The sequence below is a fragment of the Thunnus maccoyii genome, chromosome 1 (assembly GCF_910596095.1).
Source record: "Thunnus maccoyii chromosome 1, fThuMac1.1, whole genome shotgun sequence".
Classification (NCBI taxonomy): Eukaryota; Metazoa; Chordata; class Actinopteri; order Scombriformes; family Scombridae; genus Thunnus; species Thunnus maccoyii.
The window spans coordinates 8,811,833-8,836,885 of NC_056533.1; the positions used below are offsets into that span (position 1 = coordinate 8,811,833).

General features: G+C 41.2%; 1 protein-coding gene across 2 annotated transcripts; it reads right to left on the bottom strand.

Moving 5' to 3' along the window:
- Positions 1–837: 837 nt before the first annotated feature.
- Positions 838–25,050, bottom strand: eprs1 (glutamyl-prolyl-tRNA synthetase 1). 2 transcript variants are annotated; one of them, XM_042403414.1, is made up of 35 exons: positions 23,921–25,050; positions 21,877–21,961; positions 21,600–21,699; positions 21,334–21,490; positions 19,934–20,070; positions 19,403–19,503; positions 19,066–19,192; positions 18,598–18,790; positions 18,339–18,510; positions 17,948–18,181; positions 17,754–17,838; positions 17,370–17,429; positions 13,383–13,493; positions 12,669–12,805; positions 12,368–12,575; positions 12,157–12,269; positions 11,311–11,428; positions 9,851–10,042; positions 9,587–9,754; positions 9,040–9,312; positions 7,603–7,827; positions 7,246–7,476; positions 6,895–7,154; positions 5,260–5,311; positions 4,870–5,079; positions 4,633–4,705; positions 4,368–4,447; positions 4,112–4,213; positions 3,773–3,928; positions 3,341–3,538; positions 2,935–3,108; positions 2,625–2,785; positions 2,390–2,468; positions 2,233–2,297; positions 838–1,913 (listed from the first exon to the last, which is right to left on the bottom strand). In XM_042403414.1, the coding sequence occupies exons 1-35, from the start codon at positions 23,961–23,963 to the stop codon at positions 1,763–1,765; spliced, it is 5,031 nt and encodes a 1,676-aa protein (XP_042259348.1). In that variant the 5' UTR covers positions 23,964–25,050; the 3' UTR covers positions 838–1,762. The 2 variants fall into 2 exon arrangements, with proteins under 2 accessions (XP_042259348.1, XP_042259422.1); XM_042403488.1 differs by lacking the exon at positions 9,040–9,312 and having other exon boundaries at positions 23,921–24,275.
- Positions 25,051–25,053: the final 3 nt, after the last annotated feature.

Below are 25,053 nucleotides of genomic sequence, written 5' to 3' on the forward strand. Positions count from 1 at the left end.
GAGGGAACTTTAACAAGAACATCTTCCTGTAGCAACTTTCAAAGTAAAAGGCACGTTGACGACAATCAATTGAACTTTTGTTTTGACGCGTCAAAAAAAGCCATGTAAGGACTTTTGTCCCATTTAAAATACATTTGATAGGCGATGCTATATGAAATTAAAACGCATGGTTTAATATTTCATAATGGCCTGTCACTGACATATCAATTCTTTGATTGATTTAATATCTACTTGAAAAATTAGATTAGCAGCTGCGAGGACAAAGAATAAGGTGCAGGTAAGAATACTACTTTTATTTTGAAAATAAAGACAGGAAGTGCTTTATCTGCTGTTTCTGCATTATGTAACAGAGTTGCTGCAGAGTGCACTATGTTCTGTTACCCTGCACTTTTCACTATATTTATACACTGCTTACAAGTTATTTGATACAGTAATAAATAGTAATGCACTCCAATACAGTAACCTTGTAATAAATTGTACAAAACAGAGAAACATCTTTAAAAATATTATGCAGTTGAATAAAATATCTACACCAACTAGTCTCAAAACCTAACTGTACCTGAAACATGATAGATCTAATAAACACAGGCTTTATTGCAGGGCTGTTGTACTGGATTCACTTAGACTGCTAAACATGCGAATACTGACTGCTGTGCTGCAACTAAATTATTTCCATTATTGATTTATATATCCATTATTTTACTGATTAATTATTTATCGATTGTGGTTTTAAAGAAAATGCCAAAAAATGATCCAGAAGCCAAAGTGCCATCTTCAATTTGCTTCAGATCATTACATGATTCATGATTCATGAATAATCAATTACACACTCCACAGTTTGCCATGGAAATAACTTTATTATAGACAAGTTGTAGAGTTATTTAATGGGAGAGGGGTGACAGAAGATTACATTACCAGCTATCAACCATATACAGTTCATCACAGCTGTTCATTTGGCTCTGGTGGATCGGAGAGAGTTGCATGAAGCTGTGAGCCACGATCAACATAACCAGTTATACAGATAGAGGAGGGTTTATAAAGCTGTGAGAACACAACTAGAAGCCTGAATACCCACAGGGTTCCTGAGACAGTTGGCAGGCAGAGTGTACTTTTCCCCAGACACTGGTAGACGGTATGTTTCTCAGGAAATATTCTCTCCAGTGCTTGTGTTTGACAGTTTTGCCAGATTTCAAAATCCCACGTGTCATAAACCCCACTCATTTCATGAATGTAGGTCAAAATTAAAAACAAAATGTGAGGTTTGTTAGTCTGAGATGACAGTAGGGAGTTACAAAAATATATAAATTCTTAAGTGGTTTCCAAAATCCAACAGCTGCTTAAACAATTTCAAGAGCCATGTTTAGATGAACTCCAAAAGTTGATTTATTACATGTCAACAACTCTGGGACATGGGAAGATTCATTATTTGCCTAATTTCTGTTGGTTATTTCAGTGCTAGCACAAACCACAGCTGGCCAGTGAGTGTTCTCCGACATGGCCTTTCGAGAGGTATCAGCCATGAATGAAAGAAACAGTGCTACAACCACTTTAACGGAATTTCTCTCAACTCCACTTCCTGTCAGCATCATAACAATGTTAACATATGTTTAAAAAAAAACAAACACAAAACAACATATTCCCCATTCTAAATCCCACAGTCCAGTCACCCACAAGAGATCAGAAAAGAAGAAATACATGAGAGAAGGAAGGAAAGCCCTTTTCTACTACGATGTTCATCCTCGTGCTCCAGCAGAGCAGGTCTTCAGTAGCTGCGTCCAAACAGGGTGTAATACTGTGCAGGCTCCTTGCCGCTGACACACATCTGACCAGGCTGCAGCGTCTTCAGGGGTGAGAAGGGGATACAGAGGCTCTTAGCTCCCATAGATGGCGCTCCAGGCTCCAGGTCCTGGTCCCTGATATGGAGGACACAAGCAGAAAAATCTTTACTGGTTGAAATTAAAGTACTAAAGGCAGAATTAGAAGAGAGTGGACAGAAATAACTACTACTTTGTTGTGAATGGCACAAATTATGATAGTACTTTTACTACATATAACCCAGACTGAAAATCCTGAATACAGGCATTTTGACTCCATGGAGCTGCAAAATGTGCAAAAAGTCATGCAACAGCAAAATATGACTCAAAGGTTATTCTATGTGTATATTAGTAGATAATCTTCTGTGTGAGTACAGTTTCCTGTGTTGCTCAACACGACAGACAAGTTGGAACGTACTTGGCAGTGGTTTTCTTGATCCAATCCTCGCACTCAATTCCTCCACAGAATGGGATCTGGACAATCTATCGAGCAAGACAAATGCGTTATCAGTTTTTATCTCAGGTTGGGACGGACAGTGAAAGGTCTTGAGCCGAGTCTGGGCTGTGTTTCTCACCTTGCCCTGGTCCAGCTCCCTCTGGAACTGTTCCATAGAGTCTGCAGCCACCATGTGAGTCTTAAGGTCATTTGAAGCTCTGACACACACACACACACACACACACACACACACACCACATTTTAGTTAGTTTTCTTGTATGTTTATATATTCGCCAAGTCTACATACATCATGTACTAAAAGCTCATAGTTGCTTAAGTATATAGTTAAGTCTGACAGTAGCACTGTATCTTACTTATTGAACAGGTTGTTCTGGATGTCCTCCAACATGGCGAGCAGCCTCTTCTCTGCCTCGGCCTCTGGAATTGTCACCTTCTCGCCCGTGTCTCTCCTCACTGCGACACACTGACGCTGCTGCATATCCTTAGGACCTACCTCCAGACGGATGGGAACGCCCTGTGCCAGACACAGACATCCACTTTTAACCATTTCTTCTTAAGGGATCTTTGTTATTGTTTATTATTCTTCATTTTCTTCCTTCACATAAAGCTCTTTGTAAACCATGTTTAGATAACATCATGCATCAAGTTAATACTACTACTGACCTTGAGTTCCCAGTGGTTGAACTTCCATCCTGGGGAGTAGTTGTCTCTGAGGTCGGTCTTCACCCTGACGCCAGCCTCCAGCAGCATGCTCAGGTATTTGGAGCATTGGGCCATCAGTGCCTCCTTGTCCTGCTCTGGCAGGGACGCCGTGATGCCACATGGGATGATGACAATCTGGGAAAGGAACAACAAGTTTTAACTATAAGAAAGTATTCTTTATTTTTTTCTGCATGTATCAATGTGGATCATATTTTGGTTGTTCATTTACAATTTGTTTATTTCATATAGAAATGTAAGAATAGAATAAAAACAGATGTCTTGTGGAGTATTTGAGGTAATGGTGGATCTTTGTAGAATATTTATTCAAGTCTTCCATTAAGTTTATGTACTGTGTTTCTATGTCTACCTGCAGGCAGGCCACTCTGGGTGGCAGTACTAGTCCCATGTTGTCTCCGTGGACCATGGTGAGGACACCGATGGTCCTGGTTGTGATGCCCCAGGAGTTCTGGAAAGCCAGCTGTTTCTCGCCCGGCTTCTTCGGGTCCTCAAACACAATCTCAAACATCTTAGAGAAGTTCTGACCCAGGTGGTGGGATGTAGCACCCTAGAGAAGCACAAAACAATGGCAAGGGGCATGATTACTTCCTGTTTTTGTGAATAAAAGGGAAATGCTGACTTTGTTCTAAAATAACAAGAATGAGGAAGATAATTATCATGAATCTTTGTCTGTTCTACGGTTTATCATCGGTGTTTTGTTCAGCTGGTGTCAACAGATGAGAGAACCAGCAAGGACATAAATGTAAAGTGAAGAAATCTAAATGTAATGTATTTTCAGTACCTGAATGGCTCGGCCGCTGGCAGAGATGAATGCCTCCACAGTAGTGGTGTAATCTCCTCCTGCAAACTTCTCCTTCTCCGTCTTCCTTCCCTTCACCACGGGGATCGCCATCAGCTCTTCGTACACTCTGGCATAGAGGTCCAGTATCTGAATTACCTACATGCACATGATGTGTAAAGAACACAAACTGTTTGGTACAACAATCAGTTAAAAACAATTACACTAACTTAAGCAGTGAAAGTACTGCACCATTATATCTGTGTCACTTCAACTAAGACTGATGCATCAAAGAGAAGTTCTTGTGTATTTCATTAAACATGGTGGATACGGGAATGTTACCTCCTCAGCTGCTTCCTCTTTCGTAGCAAAAGCTGTATGTCCCTCCTGCCACAGGAACTCTCTTGTTCTCAGGAAGGGTTGGGGGTGTTTGAACTCCCATCTCTGAAGGGAGGAGCGGGAGGAGAAAAAGAGGTAAGAAGGGAGAAAAAGACTTCAGGGTGTCTTCTGTTCACCTTCCACAAGCTTGTCATTACAAAGATCTAAAAGTAAGAGGTGTGGAACAGGAACTGTACACAGAGAGGGTGTTGATACTGACCACAACATTACACCACTGGTTGAGTTTGATTGGCAGGTCTCGGTGGGACTGCACCCATTTAGCGTAGGCTGGGTACATCACTGAAGTAAAATGCAAACAGACAAGCTGGTTCATATCAAACATGACAGAGCAGCAAAACTACACACACAGCTTCTTTAAAAGCAACAGAAATATTTTATAACTTGTTGTCAAGATACTGTATATGCTCTGTGTGTGTCTGCTGAGATATACAGAGTTTAGCCTAAAAGGCAGCTGTGGTTCGGACCTGTCTCACTGGTGGGTCTGACTGCAATGGGCTCTGCCAGCTCAGTCTTCCCTGACCGGGTCACCCAGGCAACCTGAAAGACGACAACAGCACCATTAAATGTTTGACATTTTGTTGTGTTGGTATTTATTATTATTTTTATTAATATTATTATTATCCTCAGCACTGGACTCCATGTTTTGTCCCCATTATTTTATTTCAAACATAGGATGATTCCATCTAAAGGGTCATGTTTACCTCTGGAGCAAAGTCTTCAATGTGGGACTTTTCCTTCTCCAGAGCGGCCTGAGAGACGAACATAGGGAAGTAGCAGTTCTCCACTCCCAGTTTCTTAATCTCCCGGTCAAAGAAGTCTTTAATTGCCTCCCAGATGGCGAAGGACCAGGGCCGCAGCACATAGCAGCCGCTGACATCATAGTACTCAATCATCTCGGCTTTAGTGATGACCTGGATGGGGAGGAGCAACAGTGCGTTGCAAGTGAGACTGAAATCTTTAAAAGAAATTTCAGGAATTTTCAGGAAAAGTGAAAGAAAGTGGTTTTTAAAGTGTCTTGTTTACTGTATCATGGCTTGTCTGGAAGTCAAAGACGTTTTAGTTCAAGTGAAAGAAAAGTGTCTGTAAGTCACCTGTGAGTACCAGTCAGCCAGGTTCTCCTCTTTCTTGGCTTCCAGTCCCAACCTGATAGGAGGAAGACGACTGAGTTAGTGTGAAGCAAACTCTGAGATAATATAACACATATGAAGTGTAAATACATGCTAAGAGTTTTCACAAATTTGTATTTATCATTTTGTTTGTCAGCATCACTTTTTTTTAAGAAGCACAACTGACTGTTTTACTGTATTAGAGCATTGTCTCATTGGATTGTGTTATTAGAGGCAGCGGTGATGAAACACTGCTCAAATACAGTAACATAACAGTGAGGGAAATTACCACAAAACAAACACTAATATGTCAGGCCATGCCCAATTAGTAAATCTACTCTACAGGTAAATCCAAGTGCAGATACAATGATCGTGACTCCGGAGTGCAAGAAAAACAACAGGACAGGACACACAGCTATTTCCAGTCTAATCAACCATGCAACTCAAAGCTCACAGCACAAGCCACAACACTGCAAACCAACTTTCTGCTACTAACTAACAACACACAGAGAGATAGAGCTGCACCATCAGGGCAAAAAAAAAGAAAAACCCCATGATTGGCATGATATTAGGATCATGATCATTAGTCTTTATCTGAGGAACAAAAGTTATTTTCTGTATTTTTGCATCTTATGTCAAAATCTTTCACCTTGTGCAGGTCTTAATTTTAATTTCAAGTGTGCTAATGTGCCAAAACATGACTATATATAGTTAGTAGTGCAGCACTACCATAAAACCAGCCATCGAATTTCATCGTCAAGGCTGACAGCAGACAACGAGCACTGCTTAAACGGATCGGAGAACCACAGCAGCCATTTCAACTCACCAAATCTGAACACAAAACAACCCCATGCAGTCGTTAAGCTACAGTAGAAGAGGGTTGTGCTCACAGATGATCCATCTTCAGTGTCCCAGTAACAAATCCAAGTATGTGGGTCTGTTGCGGCAACGCTCCGAAGCACAGTAACTAACAGGTGGATGGGACTGTGCTCACACCAAGATACAACCTTCCACCAACTGCCAACTAAGTGAATGTTAAGTGTTTTGTGGTAACAATTCAACACCCCCGTACTAAATTATGCATCTTTTCAAATGAACATCTAATTTAAGTGGCTATAATGTGCTTGTTAAACAGAATTCCGAGAAGGTATTTCAGTATAAAGGCTTTTTATTACCCTAATAATTTTCAGTACAACCAATTGTAACCGCAAAGGATGCATTCATACTGTGTAACAGCTTATGAGGACACTGTTCTTCAGCCTGCGGGGTCGCAGTAATACTTCCAGCCTCAGTTAGAGTGAGAACAAGTCAATGTTTTTGAAATGTGAGAGGTTAAATCTGCACTTATGGAGAGAGAGAGACTGCAGTAAAGAGTAGAACAGTAACAAAGTGGAAAAGTTGACTTTAGATGCAAAAAGTGAAATAACACTTTGTTCCTCTGTATCCTTATTATGATGATCACAGTAATTATTGTGATAAGGATATTTATTTTACCCCAAATCTTCAAGTTTGGCTCCAAAGAAAACTTGCCAGTACGAAAAAAAGTTTCAATAAGCAACATTTTCATGATCTGGACCTACTCCTTCACCTCTCTCCTCTCACTTGTTCCCAGTCTCTCACCGTGTCTGTTTCTTGGGTCCTTGACCCTCTCCTGAGCCTCCTGATCCTCCGGAGGACTCCTTGCCCTGGCCGCCTTTCTCTCCTTTGCCCTTCTTCCCTCCTCCTCCCTGTTTCTCAGACTTGTTCTCCCTCTCCTTGCGGTTTTTGTCCTCCCCTCCAATGGTTCCGGTAGCAGCCACTGGTTTGTAGTCCTGCCCGGTGAGCGTCTTGTACTTGTTCTTCAGTTCCAGTAGAGTCTTCACGGCTTCATCCACCTGGTCCTGAAATAAAGGGACAGTTGTTGTTCAGATGTAGGTTTTTTCCTCTCCAGTACAAACTGTATTTTATTCCACTCTTTGATTGACTCCTTACCTTGGGGGCCTTCTCAGACTTTAACTTTCTCACCAGCTCTCCCTGTTGGGCAACCTGGGAGAACATTTGCTGGGCTTGTGGGGAAGAGCTAGACTGGGTCGAGGCGGGGCTGGACTGGGTCTGTGCAGGGCTAGCTGGTGTTTGTAAACCTGGTTTGTAATCCTTTCCGGTCTGCTGTTTGTACTCTGCCTTTAAAGCCAACAACTGCTTCACTGCTGCATCTACCTGATCCTGATAAGCAGCCAGTAAGAAGAGAACCATTCAGTCATAGGATCACTAACAGGTGAAGGACTATTCGACGCTGTAAGAGTTGAAAAGTAGGTGAAGTATTAGCAGTGGAACTATTATCAATCTCACCTTAGGAGCCTTTTCAGCCTTCAGCTTCCTGACCACTTCTCCCTGCTCAGCAACCTTGTCATAGAGGCCGGTGGCAGCGGGGGCAGAGCTGGGGCTACTCTGGGCTGGAGTTTGAGGGGGGCTTTTCTGAACTGGTGCTGCTCCAGGTTTGTACTCCTGGCCGGTGGCTTGTTTGTACTCTGCCTTCAGGGCGAGCAGCTGTTTCACTGCAGCGTCAACTTGGTCCTGGAGAGACAAGAACAAGGATACTGTCACTCACCAGGGATGAAAATACTGATATCCCAAATGTTATGTAACTATTTTTTAATTAAAAAGAAGCTTGGTTTCAGCATATAATATTGTTTTGTATCTGCACTGGTGCCATTTGATCTAAGCTCACAGTCTTTCTATTTTCACGACAGCTTTCTTTTCATCACTGCTGGTGTTGAGTTGGACTCTTTTTAGAGGAATGTTTGAGTAGCTATTAGTTTCTTCCCACTATTGTTGATGCTCCCACTAGATTTTGTTTCAGCCAAAGGTCCTGGCATTTACAATGTGTACTTTAATGTATAATATATACTTTAATACACAATAATGTTATTCTAGACACCTGTTCCAACAACTAACATCCTTGCAGCAGGGCTATCCAGTCTCCTACCTTCTACTAAGACTTTGTTTGTTTGTTTTTTTTATATATTCCTAGGTTACAATAATTAAATTGAGCACATTAAGACAAGACCAGAAACACTCCCAGCTGCACACGTCTCTCCATGTTGCTTCAAGGCAGCTTGGAGTGTTACAAGTGATAAAGACTATCCTACATAAAACACTGAAAGTGAAACTGATTTTTTTGTTTTTGTTAATCCTAAATTCAGTAATAATTAAGTTATTTTGAGTTTAGCACCAGGGAGAATGTTTGGTTTTAATACAGAGTAGTCGTGCCGGTTGCCTGTCACAGTGGTAGGTAGAGTAGACCAGAACTCACCACCACATTATTTGGACTATAAAAATTCCCACAGCCCAAAATGACATTTTCAAAATGTCTTGATTTGTCTGACCAAAAGTCCAAAACCCAGTGTTATTGAATAAAAACATATAAAAAGAAGCAAATCCTGACATCAAAGAAGCTGTAACCAAGAACGTTTGCCATTTTTGCTCGAAAACTGACTCAAAGGATTGATCAGTTATCAAAATAGTTGCAGAGTAATTTTATGTTGATTGACTGATCAATCAAATAATTGTCTCAGCTCTATCTTGTTGAAATTTAACAGTATTTCTCTGTAGTTTGGTGGTCAGTGATGTCATTTTTTAAAAATGGTCTCTGTGTGGTTAATGAGCTATTACCCATCAGTGATGATGATTGATAAGTCATTCGCAGAATCACATTGATATTCACAAATATGCTCTGGGCTTTAAGGGACACTAGTTTCTACTGTTCGCGATGTTGCATTTGAATACCTTGGGGGCTTTTTCAGACTTCAGTTTCCTCACAACCTCTCCCTGTTGTGCAACACGCTCATACAGGCCTGAAGAAGAGCGGGAGGAGGATGAGGAGGAAGAGGAGGAAGAGGAGGAGGAGGAGGAGGAGGAGGAGGAGGAGGATTTCGCAGGAGAAGGAGCAGGGGAGGCGGGAGCGGTCGGGGCCATCCCTGGTTTGTAATCCTGACCAGTCAGCTTTTTAAACTCCGCCTTGAGAGCGAGAAGCTGCTTCACTGCTGCGTCAATCTGGTCCTGGTATCATCAACAAATCAGCTTATAGTTGCAGGAAGTTAAACTTGACTGGCATGCAAATGACGAGGGGACACGAGCAATGACCGGACAAATGATTTGGGACACGAGCGGCGTGCAACAAGACATGTGACTTTGGATGTGAGAATTCAAACGCATTAGGACACGAGACGGAACAAAATGACTTTACGAACAGACGAAAGACTTGAGAGGTGAGCGGTGACGTGGACATCAACAGATATCGACATGATTAATGATTAGACAAATGTCCAGGTACCTTAGGTGCCTTCTCTGTCTTCAGCTTCCTGACCAGCTCGCCCTGCTGGGCTACACGGGTGTATGGGCAGGGGGCGGAGTCTGTTGATGAGGCAGGTGCAGCTGGGGCGGAGGTGGGAGGAGCCATACCTGGCTTGTAGTCCATACCTGTCTGCTGCTTAAACTGAGCCTGCAGAGACGAAAAAAACAACGATATTGTAATCATTTGAATAATTAACTAACTCTTTATTTACTGTTTAACTGCCTCTAGTTACAGCTGACATACCTTTAGAGAAAGCAGCTGCTGAACTGCCTTGTCAACTTCGTCTTTTGGAGCTTTGGCAGCCTTCAGCTGGCGGACAGCTTCACCCTGAGCTACAATGCTTGAGAACACATCACCGGCTGAGGTTGAGGCAGGCACTGGGGCGGAGGTTGGGGCAGCCTTGGTTGCAGGGGCAGCCTTGGTTGCAGGGGCAGACTAAAACGAGAGGTAAGGCAGATTTAGAGACAGAAGAAGAGCAAGAAACAGACAAGTACCCATTTATCCCAGACATCAAAGAGATAACTGCAGGTTCCTCTTAGCCTTTCTGTGTAATAGCTTTCCTGTCGTGATCAAAGACTCAAGCACTTCTGCTGTCTTTAAATCTCTGGCACCACGCACATTTATTCTCTATCAGCTGGCCAACATTTGCATAACTGCTTGGTGATCACCATCTCCTGTTCCTGCTATTGCTGTTGGTGTGCCAAAACAGACTTTTTGGCTAATTCCCCCTACTGTGTTGTGCTGTGCATTTTGTTTCTGTACTCACCTCAAACATGAACATCCTGGTATAATAGAGCTGCCACCGTATTGATTTTTTCCTTACCGCACAAATTAGCAAAGCTATTCAATCTGTCGTGGTAACAGGCTTTAAGACACTTGCTAGCTTAGCAACATTAATGCTACAATCAACTCAGAATGCAACACTCCGTGTAGGAGTCGGTTTTACACCGCTACTTTATCCATTCAAAAAGAAGATCTAGTGTTTTGAACACGTAATTGTCTAGATCCAGAATATCAGACGACCCCATTTTTTTGATGTGTTTCCAGGAAAAAAACCTGTATTATATTCGGACCAATTGAGTAAACCTTTCAAATGCATTTATTCCTGTAGGAGTCTATTCTTTATAGTCTCTTTAGTTTAAATGTCTATCTTTATTCCAGTGTTGTCATTAAAAGGCCGACTTTACAGCAGGAATGTTGGTCAGCATTCGGCAGGGCGTCATTCTTTATATCAAGCCTGACAGAATCACTCATGTCCATCATTTGAGCCGCTCACTCAGCAGTGAGCAGCTTGACTCTGCGGTGGGTGTGACGCGACTGCGTTACTGCAGTAATGTGGTAACTGCAGCAGCTCTATGGTAGAGGGTAACACCTTGTATCTATTACATTTCTGAAATTCTCCTCAGTTTGAGTCTACATTATTAATTTCACATCCATAACTAGTAAATACCAAGAAACAGATCAGAGTGCACTAGTGTCTAAATAATTAATGAGTCGCCGTGAGGTGAAGAGTAGAGCTTTTGGCTTACAGTTGGACAAGTTTCAACTTGAGCACACTATAGCTCAAGTGCTGCAGTCGAGTCTTTTAAGAGACGGCCTCCGCACAAAATAACAGCTCTGATTTAGAGATCACAGTCGAGATAAAAGCCACTGATATATATCTAAAAACACTAGGATAGGAGGTTTTCTTTTAAAGCGCTCACTGTGTTGCTAGGGGCCTGGCTCTTGCTCTTGTCCTTGGATCCGGCAGTTGGCATCTCCTTAGTGTGACCGTCAGGAATGTAGATCAGGACACAGGGACTCTCCTTACAGCTGTTGGGGCTGCAGATGTAGGAAAACATCAAGAGACTCAAACAGAAAGAAGAATCGCAGAACATAAAAGTACCAGTTCTGGCGTTTGGAGAAATAGCTCCTTAAAAAGGAAGGCATTGTGGATTTCTAGGCTGAGAGGGTTAAATGAGTAATTAGATTTGTAGTCTACTAGGTCATATTTGTTTTCAAATGAAAAAATGTTTTTTGGAGACAACTGGAAATTTTGCTTGTAGATGGATAAATTGACTTCAATGTACAGATGAATTTTGTAATTGGTTGGCATTATTCATAAATGTCTTTACATTTCATGGAAATGATGTAAATGCCTCAACATTGTAGTGTGAATACAGCATTTGACTGTCTGAATGGGAAGATGAATCAATTTCTTTTTACGGATTGATGGCTTAGAGATGAAAAGGTACATTTTCTGGATGACATTGTGAAAAGATTAGATGTTCTGGTTAATTGGTCATCGACATTTCTCTTGGAATTATTGACAATTTTGTATATGATCATTTTGAAGAAGTGATGGATTATGATGTTTTATATATATGGTATTTATAGTGATTTATTAGTCACATGATGAATCACTGAAATGTGAAATGGAAGCAGGTTTTAACACCACCCTGATGAAGGGAAGAGAGCCGAAAGCGTTTGGTGACTAAAGCATGGTGTACTGGAGAAGAGACATGTTTTTTTTTCCTAGATAAAGTAAACAAACAGGTGTTTTCCCTCACCTGACTGGCTCATAGGGCTGGTCACAGATATAGAAGCCCCGCCTCTGGAGCTGAATGATGTCACCTTTCTTCAGGGTCTTCAGACAGGGATCTCCCAGCATCTTCTCCTCCAACTGAGAGAATGAGACCATCAACAGAAGATGTTTTAAAAGATGACCGCAGCAAAAATCACCAGATGCACATCCCAACACACACAGAGCAAAGAACAGACCTTGCTGTTTTTATTAATGTAGTCTTTGAAGTCGTCGTCTTTGGTGATGACGGCTTTAGAGATGAGGGGCTGGTAGTTGATGCAGATGGTGGGCAGCAGGGGTGCTGTGTTTGTGTCGGCCAACCAAGTGATCTTTGTGGTCTTCTTGTAGTCCTTGTTGTCCAGGTTCAGACGAGCATCCATGGACAGAACCTTACCACCAGCACCTCTGAGCAGTGAGGAAAAAACATCATTATTTTAATATCACATCAAGTGGCTCTGAACCACCTTATGGATTATCTGAGCAATGATCAAAACGTACTTGTTTATCTTGGTGATGATGAGGTTGCCCCAGTTGATGAAGGTGACCACCTCTCCCTCTGAGAACGTCTCAGCATCCGCTCCCTCGACCAGAACCCGAGGTCCATACCAAACCTCCTTCATGCCCACATCAGTGTTCTGGATGGACACAGAGAATAGCTTCAGCGCTTGTATGGCAGCAGCTGCTACGTGTACTAAGAGACAACTGAATGACATCATCCTGACTTTTAATAACTCCATTTATTCAGCACGTTGTTGTTTTACAACTAACAATCAGTGAACTGAATCCCTGTTCAAACCACATATTGACAAAGACACTACTGCTCACTGAGCTTCTTCAGCCTTCAGTTAGTTTTTATATATTTTTTCAGATTAGTGACTTCTACCGTTCTGTCTGGTGTACAAGACCCTCATACAAGGCTCTTACAATCTTATTTCCCTTAAGCACTGTTACATACACATAAATTAAGTGTTACACACAGATCCATGAGGAAGACTTTGTATTCTTCTAAGTAAGTTTTATCAAAGGCTAAGTATAAATGTAAGCTATTACAAATACCAAAAACCAAAACTTCACAAATTTGATCAACCTGATCAATAAAACCATGATGCATGTGACCTCCATCCTCCTGCATCTCTTCCCTCAATCGATCTCAACAAACAAGGAATACAATATGTGTGTACAGTATAAGAGAGAGAGAGAAACAGCACTAACCTTAGGGTGTTTGACCACTTCCTTCATCTCCTCTGTAGCCTCTGGGACGGAAACAGGAACCACATAGGAGCTGGACAGAGCTGTGTATCTGGGAGCGACGGGGTCAATAACCTAACACACACACACACACACACACACACACACACACACACACACACACACACACACACACACACACACACACACACACACACACACAGACAAAAACGTACACACAGAAAATAATTACAGGTCAGTGAAAAACAGCAAACCAATGATTTACACTAACATCAACATACAAAATGCAGAATAATGAAAAGGACAAGGCAGAAAATGATGCAACCTTATTAAAAATGGTTTTCTTCGAAACAAGAGAAATGAAAAAAACTAAAGTAAAATACCGACTTAGGAAGTGACAACACACAAAGAAAGACGGGTGAGGAGGAAGGAAAGCAAAACAGATTTCATGAGTGAATCATGGTTGTGTGCAGGTCAGGGAAACCAGCTCTTATCCAGTTGCTTATTCAGTCCACCATCAACTCACTATTCAACCAGCCAGCCTGATGCTTTAAGATCCAAAAGATGATCAGCTATTAGCAAGATAGATTAACCAAGTGTTTCATGATGCACGTTATCTAAGCAAGGTTGATCTTCACATTAGAAGAGTTACTTTTACACAACCCTCATGTTTTCATGTATGCAGCCACAGTGAGATTAATACTACAGCTTAATAATCCAGCATTTCTCTGGTTAATACCAGATCTATCTCGTAGGTGCCTTTACTGACAGAAAAATGTTTGAAAATAATCTAGTTTTATATTTGACATCTCACATAAATGACGCCCATGTTAAATTTAGATGAAAATACTGAGTATATGAAACGAACATTTCTCAACAGCCTGCTACAAAAGCTGCGATGGACTGAATGATGAAGAGGAGGGGGACAGGTGAAGAAGAAGACAAGAGGGAGGAGGAAGTAACACTGAGCTTTAATGTCCTGCAAAACATGAATTCCAAGAGCTTTGACTTGATAACTTTTCTACTGACTTCTTTGGCTGAACTATGTGTTTGTTGTTTTACCCACTAGTCCTTGTTCTGGTTATGGGAACAGGCTGGTTGGACGTTAAAGACCAAACTACAGAATAAAATGAAATCTGCCTTCTCTGTTTCTGAACGCTCATGTAGAAGACAGAGATCGCTACATCAGACCTGACTTGGTTCAAATATGACATCTTGTTATGTTTCCTGTGTGATTAAGATTATGAAGGCTATTCTGATTGAAAATATTTTAGTAACAACTATGCAGCAGCATGTAGACGAGACAAAAAACTGGACCTCCAAATACTGTCTGGACCTCTTCACTTCCTGTACTCAATGCCTCCCCCAACAGTTACAATTAGGTTACTGATATCTATGATTTTTGGGTGCTCAAAGTCCTCAAAATCCAAACAGCCTGAAAGACAACTGAGTTTTCCTCAATATCCTTCACAGTGAGTCTTAATCATGTTTGAGCACAAGTCAGGAGGAGAATGATGAGTGATGAAAGCAGTGCACAGCTTAAAAAAAAAAGAACTCAAAACAAAACAAAACAAAAATAATCAGCAGGGGAAAGAATATCATCAGAGGTCAGCTGGTAGTTATTGACAGTGTCTTGCTCAAGGACACTTCAGAAGGTGCTACTGTACGTCACCCTGACCACTACACCACTCTGCTGCCACTCGCCTTTTACTGCCATTTTGCTCCAAACATAACGTGGAAGTCCTACTCTTTTCACATCACCTGTTTGGCTGGTAAAATAGTGAAAAGGCTGTTGGTGGATTTTCATATAAAAACAGCCCATGATGAAAGCAAGGAGGGAGTGGGGAGTGAGAATGAGGAGGAGGTGGAGGAGAGGAGTACCTTCAGACAGCTAATTGGCAGCTTGGAAACAGAAGAGTGAGATGCTGTTTAATGTCAGATACAAGGGAGGGAGGTAGAGAGAGAGAGAGAGAGAGAGAGGAAAGAGGTAGAGAGACATTTACACAGAATGGACTGTTTACAGAGTTTCCCCTCACTGCTGTATCTTCCACAGAACTCAGCAACCTTCCTGGTTTTTTGTTTGTCTCCCATATTCAACCTCAGGCCAAGTCCCAGCATTTTACTCTTAGAGAGCAGCAGCAACATAATCCAACAGGCTAAGGTTCCTGATTCTCACTACAAAAAATGATTAAATCTCAGTAGAATATATAAAATACAAAAACTAATTCTTTACTCTGTTTTTTCTGTTGCCCAACAAAACTGAGTGGGACTAGTACTATCATTGGAAACGGAAGACTTCTGAAGTCTTGAATTTGTATTAACAATAGCTTAACATTACAAGGAATCAATGCATGTAACACCGCCTGCACAGACACCAGAAGAAACATCAGAATCATAGACTCTGAGAAAAACAGTGGCAACAGCTAAAATATGATGAATTACACTCAGTTTGCTTGTTTTAACTGAAAATTCTAATTAAAGTCAATGAAATTAAAATGTTTTCATTTGCATTTCAGCCACAATTGTCTGCTAATACCTGTATTTAATATATTATATATTATATTATATATTGTTACTAGCACTACTAAACAAACTGTCCTTTAAAAGCCAGACAGGTAAATCAAACAAAGTTGAGGACTCTTCATAAACAGAGGTTGTTTGGTAAATTCAAAAGTACAAGGCTGCTCCATTTTGCATGAACTATGTAACATTTTCCCGTTATACATAGAGTAGTGTTTTAGAGTTAGGCATGTACTTGTGTACATGTACTAAAACTACAAATAATGTCCAGCCTGTGCAGGAAACTGCAGATGACACAGGATAAGGCAACCACTGATTGATACACACAGTGTGTTATTGTTATTGCTGTATTATTCTGCACTATGACTGTGATTTAATGACATAGGTACACCAGGTCTGTGTTCATTGGACTTAAATATTTTTACTTAAATGTACCACATTAACTTCTCCCAATTTACTGTTATGGCAACACTTTCAATCCTATTAAGTTGATGTGAAGGTAAACTGGGGGCATGAAACTGTCTGAAGAGGACAGGGAGGAGTGGGTTAGTTGAACATGCATATGAAGGCCTTTGCAAAAAACAGAAGCAGCTGTATGATCCTAAATGTCAACTTGATGTCAACTGTCATCACTTCTTCTGGTATCTGTTGACTTATTAAGGTCTTCCTGACACCTTCAGATGTCATGCAACTCCAGCCTGTCACTAGTATAAAAAATGTCCTTTAAATTCAAACTGAGGTCTGGCTTAGTTCTTTGCCCAAAATTAGATAATGTGTGCTGGGTTTAACCATCATTTCCCCTGTCAGTTGATGTACATTTATCGCCTCACACCTTCTACCTGACTTGAGGATGAAGCAGCCAGCAAGGAAAACAACACAGATGAAGCAACACTGATGTCCAGACAGATGAAAATGGGAAAAAATAAAAATGTGGGACATGAAATGAAGCAGCTGGTTTGGGTTTTAAGGCTTACAGGGTTATTGGGGGTTGGAAAGAAGGTAGAGTAATGAGGCAGGGAAACAAAATGAAAGCGTATAATTTTTTTTTTTAAAGACAACAGCAGCGCAGATAGAAGCCATGCGAGCAGTGAACCCACGGACAATTCTCTGAACCTCTGTCAATAACAGGCGTGTGAGCCTATTAGCATATTCATTCATTACATTTATTCTGATGCATGTAGGGTTTGTGCTGCTAAAAGTGAACCTGATAAAGAAAAGGACTCTTATCAATGAACTGTCCCTCTAAAGTACAAACTAGGTTTTACAGATGGTTCTTATCCTGCAAAAACTAGCTCAGTAGATAATTAACATTGAGCTGCAGTCCTAAAAGATACATTTCACCAGTTTTCAGTGAAAACAGAGCAAAATTTAGTGTCAGAATAATTTTTTGAAATCATACATGAGTATAGGTGAGTGTTGGTTCAGACAATCAGGCCTAGAGATGTGCGATAACAAAGGAGAAAAGCGTACCTTCTTGTTGAAGGCCCAGATCTTGTCCCACTCCATGTTAACCACTGACCTTGATCCACCCTGGAAGGTGCAGAATAAATGGAAAAATGGTAAGTGGACTGCACTTAAATAGCAGCAACACAACACACATGGTCAATACTTACGATATTTTTTAACATCCCTCATATTTCATATACTGTATGTAAAGGCTACAATTTCTTAATTTGCAAGTTTTGGTTTAATTGCGTCAATTTAAGCTAATTTGAAAATGAAAACAAACACACAAAACTCTTGATTTTAATGTGATAAACTAAAGAACTTTAACAAAACTTAAGAAATACGGTGTGGCACTAAGGTGAACATATGATCTCTTCCTCTCTGACTGTGAGTGGCGGACAAACACACCTGAGCAGCTATGAACTGTTTCAGACCCTCCACAGTCATTCCTCTCCTCAGGACTCCTCTGACAGTGGGGAAGCGAGGGTCATCCCTGGAGGACGAGGTGAGAAACAGTCAAAGGAGAACACGAGAGAGAGGAAGTGGATAAATAAAAGGGTGGGGGCAGATAAACTCCTTATATATGCCTGATCTAAACCTACCATCCTTCGACGTATCCTTGGTCGACAAACCAAGTGAGCTTCCTCTTGGACAGCACTGTGTTGTTGAGGTTGAGTCGGGCGTACTCCCAGATGTAGGGCTTCCTGAGGCGCAGGGCGTCGATTATCCAGTAGAACTGCTCGTCACGATCGTGGTACTCTGTGGTCCTCAGAGCGTGTGTCACACTCTCCAAACTGTCCACAATGGGACAGGCAAAGTCATATGTTGGGTAGACTCTGAAACAGAAGAGGGGGACAATTAGTATTCCTTGAAAATTTGAATATGTCCCATATTGGATGGAAATACTCCAGATGTTCAAGTACAAACTGTTCTTTTCTGCAATAATTAAGATTATGTAGTTTGTCCCTCCCTAAACTTATTAAATTCAAGTACTTGTATGTGCTTCCTGTGCGAGGGTGGGGAGTGTCCTTGCAGCGGTAGAGGGTGGGGTCTCTCATGCAGCCGTTGTTGGAGTTCATATCAATCTTGGCCCTCATGCAGCAGGTCTGCCCTAAAGCTGTACCAGCTTTCATCTCCGCCCACATCTTCATGTTCTGTTCCACGGCTGCAGAGGAAAAAAGAAGATGTAATATTGTAACTTCAACAATAATGCAATGCTACTGGCAGACGTGGCTTGTGTTCCTGGGCGTACTGTTGTTTCTGCATTTGGACTCAGTGCGCTGCTCCCTCTCCTGCTTCATCTGCTCAGGAGGTGTGTCATCGATGTAGGCCTTGCCCTCGGAGAGAAGCTGCTCTGCAAATTTCATTATGATGGGGAAATGGTCGCTGGTGTAGGTGAACTGGTCTGGATGGATCTGGAGCATGGCAACGTCTTCCAGGATCACCTGAGAAGAAGCAGAGGCATAAAGACATAAAAACACAAAACTCCTTTTTTTGCACCTTTACTAGACGGACAATTTACTCTTTATCTAGCCTGTGGCACATTTAAATAAGTACTTCTTCTAAATGATCAAAAAACAGCACTGATTCTATCTCAGTACTTTTCACTTCAAACACTCATTTTAGGCGTTTTTTTCCAGGTGTTTCGGAAAAAATATGACTAATTCATAAATTTAACAATTCTGTTGTTCCAGGAGCTCTAAGACTTTGGATGTCTCACCTTCTCAAAGTCCTCCTTTTCCTTCTCAGGGTTGGTGTCATCAAAGCGCATGATGAGCTTGCCTTTAAATGTGACCTGGTAGTGCTGGTTGAGCAGAGCAGCCTTGGCATGGCCGATATGCAGGTATCTGGCCACAGAGAGACAGAAAAAGATCCCTGATTACCACCATCAGGCACCAATGTGGCCAACGGGACCATGAACTGCTAAGTCCATTTCCTGTCATCTCTCTACTGTCAGAATCTCAGATAGCTACAATCCACAGAATCTACAGTTTGTTTCCGGCGTCTGTAAATTTCAGACAGTGTGAGCTTCTCCTGAACTCCAGAGCAAGCCTTACCCGCTGGCCTCGGGAGGGAATCGAACCACCACCTTGCCCATCTCAGCTCCTGGCAAATCCACGAACTTGCCAACATCCTGCTTCTTCTTCTCCTCCTCAGACTGCCGATAAGAGACACAAACAGTCAGAAATAAGACAGAGGAGCTGTGTCGTTTTCTTAGTTATTTCTCCTTTCTCATCTTAAGTCAACAGCAGAATTAGATTCATTACACTGATCTCAAACATAAAAAGCAACTGATGAATCTGTGGTTCAATCAGGATGGTGATCAGTTTAGTTTCTATACAGGGCTTGTGGTTGATTGTTTGTTGGTTTCACATTCATACAATTTAAAATACCATATTGACTGATTTTCCAGTAACATTGTTTTTCTTCAGCCTTGTAGCATTTAAGTTAGGACAATGATCAAACACATTTGGACATTAATTTGCTGTTGCAGGATTGAATTATTTTACTAGGACAGCACAAAACAAATACAAAAAATGTTAAATTATTTATTAAATCCAATTGCTAGTGGTTAATGTTACACTTACACTGGTTTTTTTTATTGGAATTTTCTTGACGGCATACTTGCTGCCCACAGCAGTGAAGGGAACCTGTGAGCTCAAGAAAGAGAACCAGCGATTGACGTGGGAGAAGGACTTGCCCTGGCTGGGCCATTCCCCATGACCTGCAGAGAAAAAAACACAATGCATTTCACTTGTTTAATGACACATATTCCACATCAAAACAGTAAATGGGAGAAAAATGGTGCAAAGTGTCAGTTTTTCATTTTTTCATTTCGCACTTTATTTAAGATTCTCGGAAAACCATTGAGGACGTTCCCTCATTTAAAATGATGCCAAGATTACACATGGAAAAACAAAACAAACAAACAGTTATAGACAGGCATTGAACGGTTATTAATTATATTCATGAAGTGTCCAAGAGGTATACGCGTTTTCAGTTTTAGGTCACATTGCAAGAGGTTCCATGAGTCTGCTGTACTAACACTAAAAGCAGTCTTTCCAAGTTATTTTCCAGTCAGGGCTTTATAGATCTACAGATACCAGTGATTATTGCGTTTCTCAGTCAGAGAAGGCCAACCGATCTTATCGTAGAGGATACAGTGGGTCCAGTGAGTACTGTAGCCATCACCAGTTATAAATCTCAGGGATGAGTGGTAAACTGACTCTAAAGGCCTACGTGTGGAGGCAGCAGCATTTCTGTACATTACATCCCCATAATCTAAGAGTGATAAAATAGTTGACTCAACAATCCTCTTCCTACAGATTCCGGGCAAGTTGGATTTATTCCTGGATAAAAAGCTATTTTTTTGTTTTAATTTGTCAACGAGGTTCTCGATATGGTGACTGAATGTGAATTTGTGGTCGAGTCAGATGCCAAAGTATTTGTATTCTGTAACCCTTTTGATGCACCATTGATAGTAGAGATATGCAGATTGCTGTAGTCTGAGTTTTTGGATCTTGAAAAAAAAAAAAATTTTGTTTTATTTGCATTAAGTATCAGTCTGAGATTAATGAAGGAATGTTGCAGTGTCTCGATGGCTAATTGAACAGAATAAGTGATACAGTATAAAATCGTATCATCTGCATACAGATGGGTTTGGCAGACATGTAGGAAAGACGCAATTTCATTAATATAAAGAAGTGAACAGGACAGGGCCCAGAATGGATCCCTGCAGCACGCCCTTAGTAACAGGCAAGAATCCAGACTGGGCTCCCATCATCCTCATACAGTGACGTCTGTCACACAAGTAATTCTCGAGCCATCTGCAAGCATCCCTATCAAAGTTTTTTACTTTTACTGTTTACATACATTTCATCAGTTTTTCAGAATGGCCAGAATGATCTCATGTGAGTTTTGTGTTGAATTTTAAAATCAATCAACCATTAGCTGGGGGCATCTTAAAGAAGCCCTGGATGGTACTGACCTTTGAGGGCGGCCCAGACAGACAGGTCAGCCAGGGTGAGGGCATGTCCAACCAGGAAGGTCCGCAGGGAAAGGGCCTTATCCAGTTCACCCAGTGCCACAGCCAAACCAGGCTGACCACACAGACGCCGCGCACTGAACTCCAACCAGTGGTCGACCTACAGATACCAGACAGCATCCTGAATGAGGACCAAAGACCCCAAACTGTTCCACAAAATCTCTTACACACACACACACACACACACACACACACACACACACACACACCTCAGTCTGCTCCATCATGTTGGCTCCATAGAGGCCGAGGGCGGGAGCCACCCGGGCCAGGTAGCGACTGATAGAGTTGGCATCACTGAACTGGACTGAACTGAGGGGAGGACAGAGAACACAGAGTTAAGATAAATGATGAATATTAAAAAAACATAACAACAACTGAACTGCACACCTTGTAACTTTGCATCATGCATTAAAAACATTATACTATTTATGCTCATTTAACTGGCTGGATTCTGATGAAGGTAAAAATGTTGGCTGTGTTACTGACTCTGACACATGGAGCCGGGTGTCTTTGCCTTCCTCCACTGACAGCTGCACGCTCCCTTTCACGTGCTCTGCTGCCAGGAGCGCCCCTGCACAACAGAGGAGAGATTAATTCAGTGATTGTTGTTATTGTTGTTGTGAAACTGTAAAACATGGCTGAGCAGTCTAAATCTAGAATCTAGAAGTTTCATCATTTCTTCTTCTTTATTCTTGCAGATGTTTCATCTTTGATTCAAAAGTGTGCTTCAGTTAAGAACAACCTTGACTTCAGGCATTTTCGTTTGAGAACCCGTTGAACTTGTCTCGCAGTGCAGAACAAGTGCATTGCAGTACATATTATTCTCAACATGCGATCGTTATTATCTCAGCCTGCTTCAACAGCTGTGCGTTCAATCTAGAGCGGCAAAAATTAGTCGATTAATCAATTAGTCCATCATCAGGAAATCAATCAGCAACTATTTTGATAATCTAATCAATAATCGGAATAATTTTTTGAAGAAAATGCCAAAAATTGCTGGTTTCAGCTTCTCAAATGTGACAATTTGAAGCTTTTCTTTGTCATACATGGTAATAAACTGATTTTTTGCTGATCAGACAAAACAAGACAACAAGATGTCACCTTGGAGAAATTATAGCAGACATTTTTCACCATTTTCTGACATTTTATAAAACAATGAATCAATAAATCGAGAAAACAATCTGCAGATTAATCTATAATGTTGGTATAAATACTCTGATAATGCACTTGAAATCAATAGTGGAGTGAAGCAATACCCGAAGATCCTAGGCTTAACAAGCCCAAATTCGTTTAAAGTGTTTTCCTTATACTCTCAGCATATCTGACGTGCCCTTCGTCTCACACATGTATGACTTACATCTAACCAATCAACCGTATGGGTCTGATGTAAAACTGCAGAGATGCTTTGACTTTTGGCAGTTTGCCCCATTTGGCAGGTTGATCACAGTACAGAGGACCTCATCCTTACAACCTCCGACCGGTTCGTCTAGTATGTCAGTTTCTGGTTGTTGTTTACATTCGAGTAAGATGTTTGTGCCGTGCGAAATGAAACAGAAATCAGTGTGCAAAAAAATATGTGCACTCCTCATCCAGCTATCCACGTTTCAGTGTCAGTAGGCTTGCATCAGCCGGTTGTTTCCACTGCAAACTCACGACGGCGCTGTTTATCCTCTGTTAGAGCACAGTCATTAGGTTAGCTTAACTTGCTACAAAGCATTGCCACACTAACCCTTTAAAATCCTTTACAAGACTCCAGTGAGCACGACACATAACCCTGTCACACACATGTCCTAAACAAGTCGGGTTACAGATATATTACTTACAACATGTAACGTTGCATATGTCTATCCACACACACACCGCTAACCCGGGTTAGCTAGCTCATGTCAGCGTGTCAACTCATCCATAATGTGTCATTTCCAAGTTCACAAAGGCTTTTTGCATATAGCTAAAGGAGAAATGCTTACAGGGAACCCACAGTGACAGATGAAACGCCTTAAGTATAAGGTAGCTGCTGTAATTAAAAGGACATTTTAACAAGCTGTCCACATGTTGTGGGTTTGAGTGCCACGACGACAAGCCAGCTAACGTTAGCTAGCTACAGCTGTCAGTTAGCTCACAGTAAAGAGCCTGGTTTCAACGTATATGGACATGCAGTCAGACCGATGTCCATGTATATATAGGTCTAGGTACAGATACTGCTCATTTGTAAATGAAACAACATAGCTACTTTCTAGATATTGTCATGTTTAGAGTTGCAAGCACCCACTATTCAATTCGGCTGGTTTACATATTACAAAACTGCCTAAAAAAATCCAGCTTTAATTATTGTTTTTATAATTTTACAGTCGCCTCAGTGTCTGCCGCAGTAACCAGGAAATCCCCAGTGACTGGTTCAAAAATACGGCTATCTTTATTTTATTATACACAACATTAAATGGACATAGTTTGAGTTTGCCTCATTTGTTAGGATGACATATAAATAACAGTGCAGTGTTTTTTCTTTCAGGTATCGCAGGCTGAAACTCACCTAGAGGCGGATTGCTTGTGTTGATGGTGAGGTTTAACGTCATGCTGTGAAATCCTTCTTCCAACACAGGAGGTGAAGCTTTGTCACTGTTTCAGAGACCCTGCTAGAAGCCTGCAGCAGCCGACACTTCTGTCCACACTCCGGCAGACCTGCAGACACACCAGCGGCACGGTGCAGAAAAGAAAACACTTCTTCTGCTTCAATGACTTAAAAACAACTTCCTGCTGCTGCTCTACTGCCGCCAGCTGTACGGGAGGATGAACTGACAGAGGAGGACGTCAACAAATCCCCTCCAGACATACTTTAAGATGTATATAAAATACTCTACTTTGAGTAATAATTGTGTCTCGTTAATCGTTAAAATTACATCTACTCCTTCTCCCTCGTTAAAATTTCCAGGACCTATGAATATGCAAATATATTTCATTCCAGAAGTTTAACTGCTGGTCACTGCAGGTCTCCTACTTTGATGTAAAGTTCATTCTCAGTGTTTGTGCACTGAAGGCTTCAAGTTTCCACATCACACATTTAGAAGTTGAATATTGGGCCACGATTTCCTTGGAAACAGAATAATCAATAATCAATCTAAAATATATCAGTGTGTTTTCTTTATGTTGAAAATAAACAGGAGTTTAACACCAGAATCCCTAAAAGTTAGTGGAAGATATAAAAGCTCAACATGCATCAGAGTTCTTTGTAAGCTTTGTAGTGAAGCAGCTGGGAGTCGGCTGCCATGTTTAGTTTGAATGTAAGAATGTAAGTATAGTGAATGATGACGGCCGTCTACAGCAGGTCAACCATGAGGAAAGTTATTTACATCGACATATTCCACACTGAAACACATCCAGATTAGTGTCTGTAATGTAGCTACAAGTGACTAGAATATGGTTCACAAGTGTTGATGTTTCTCCTTCATGCTCTTCACCAGCGACTCAAAACATTTTGGACATAATTTGCTTGTTTTTATTGTTTAATTTTTAGTTGCTTTAGCAAACCAATTTATTGTCCTGAACATGTTTTTGTTTACTAACAACAGAATGAAAACAGAAAATGTCATATTAATCATCTAGAACAACAAACATGTTCCCAATTTCAGAGCTTTGGATCATGGATCATCTTAACTCTGGTAAAAC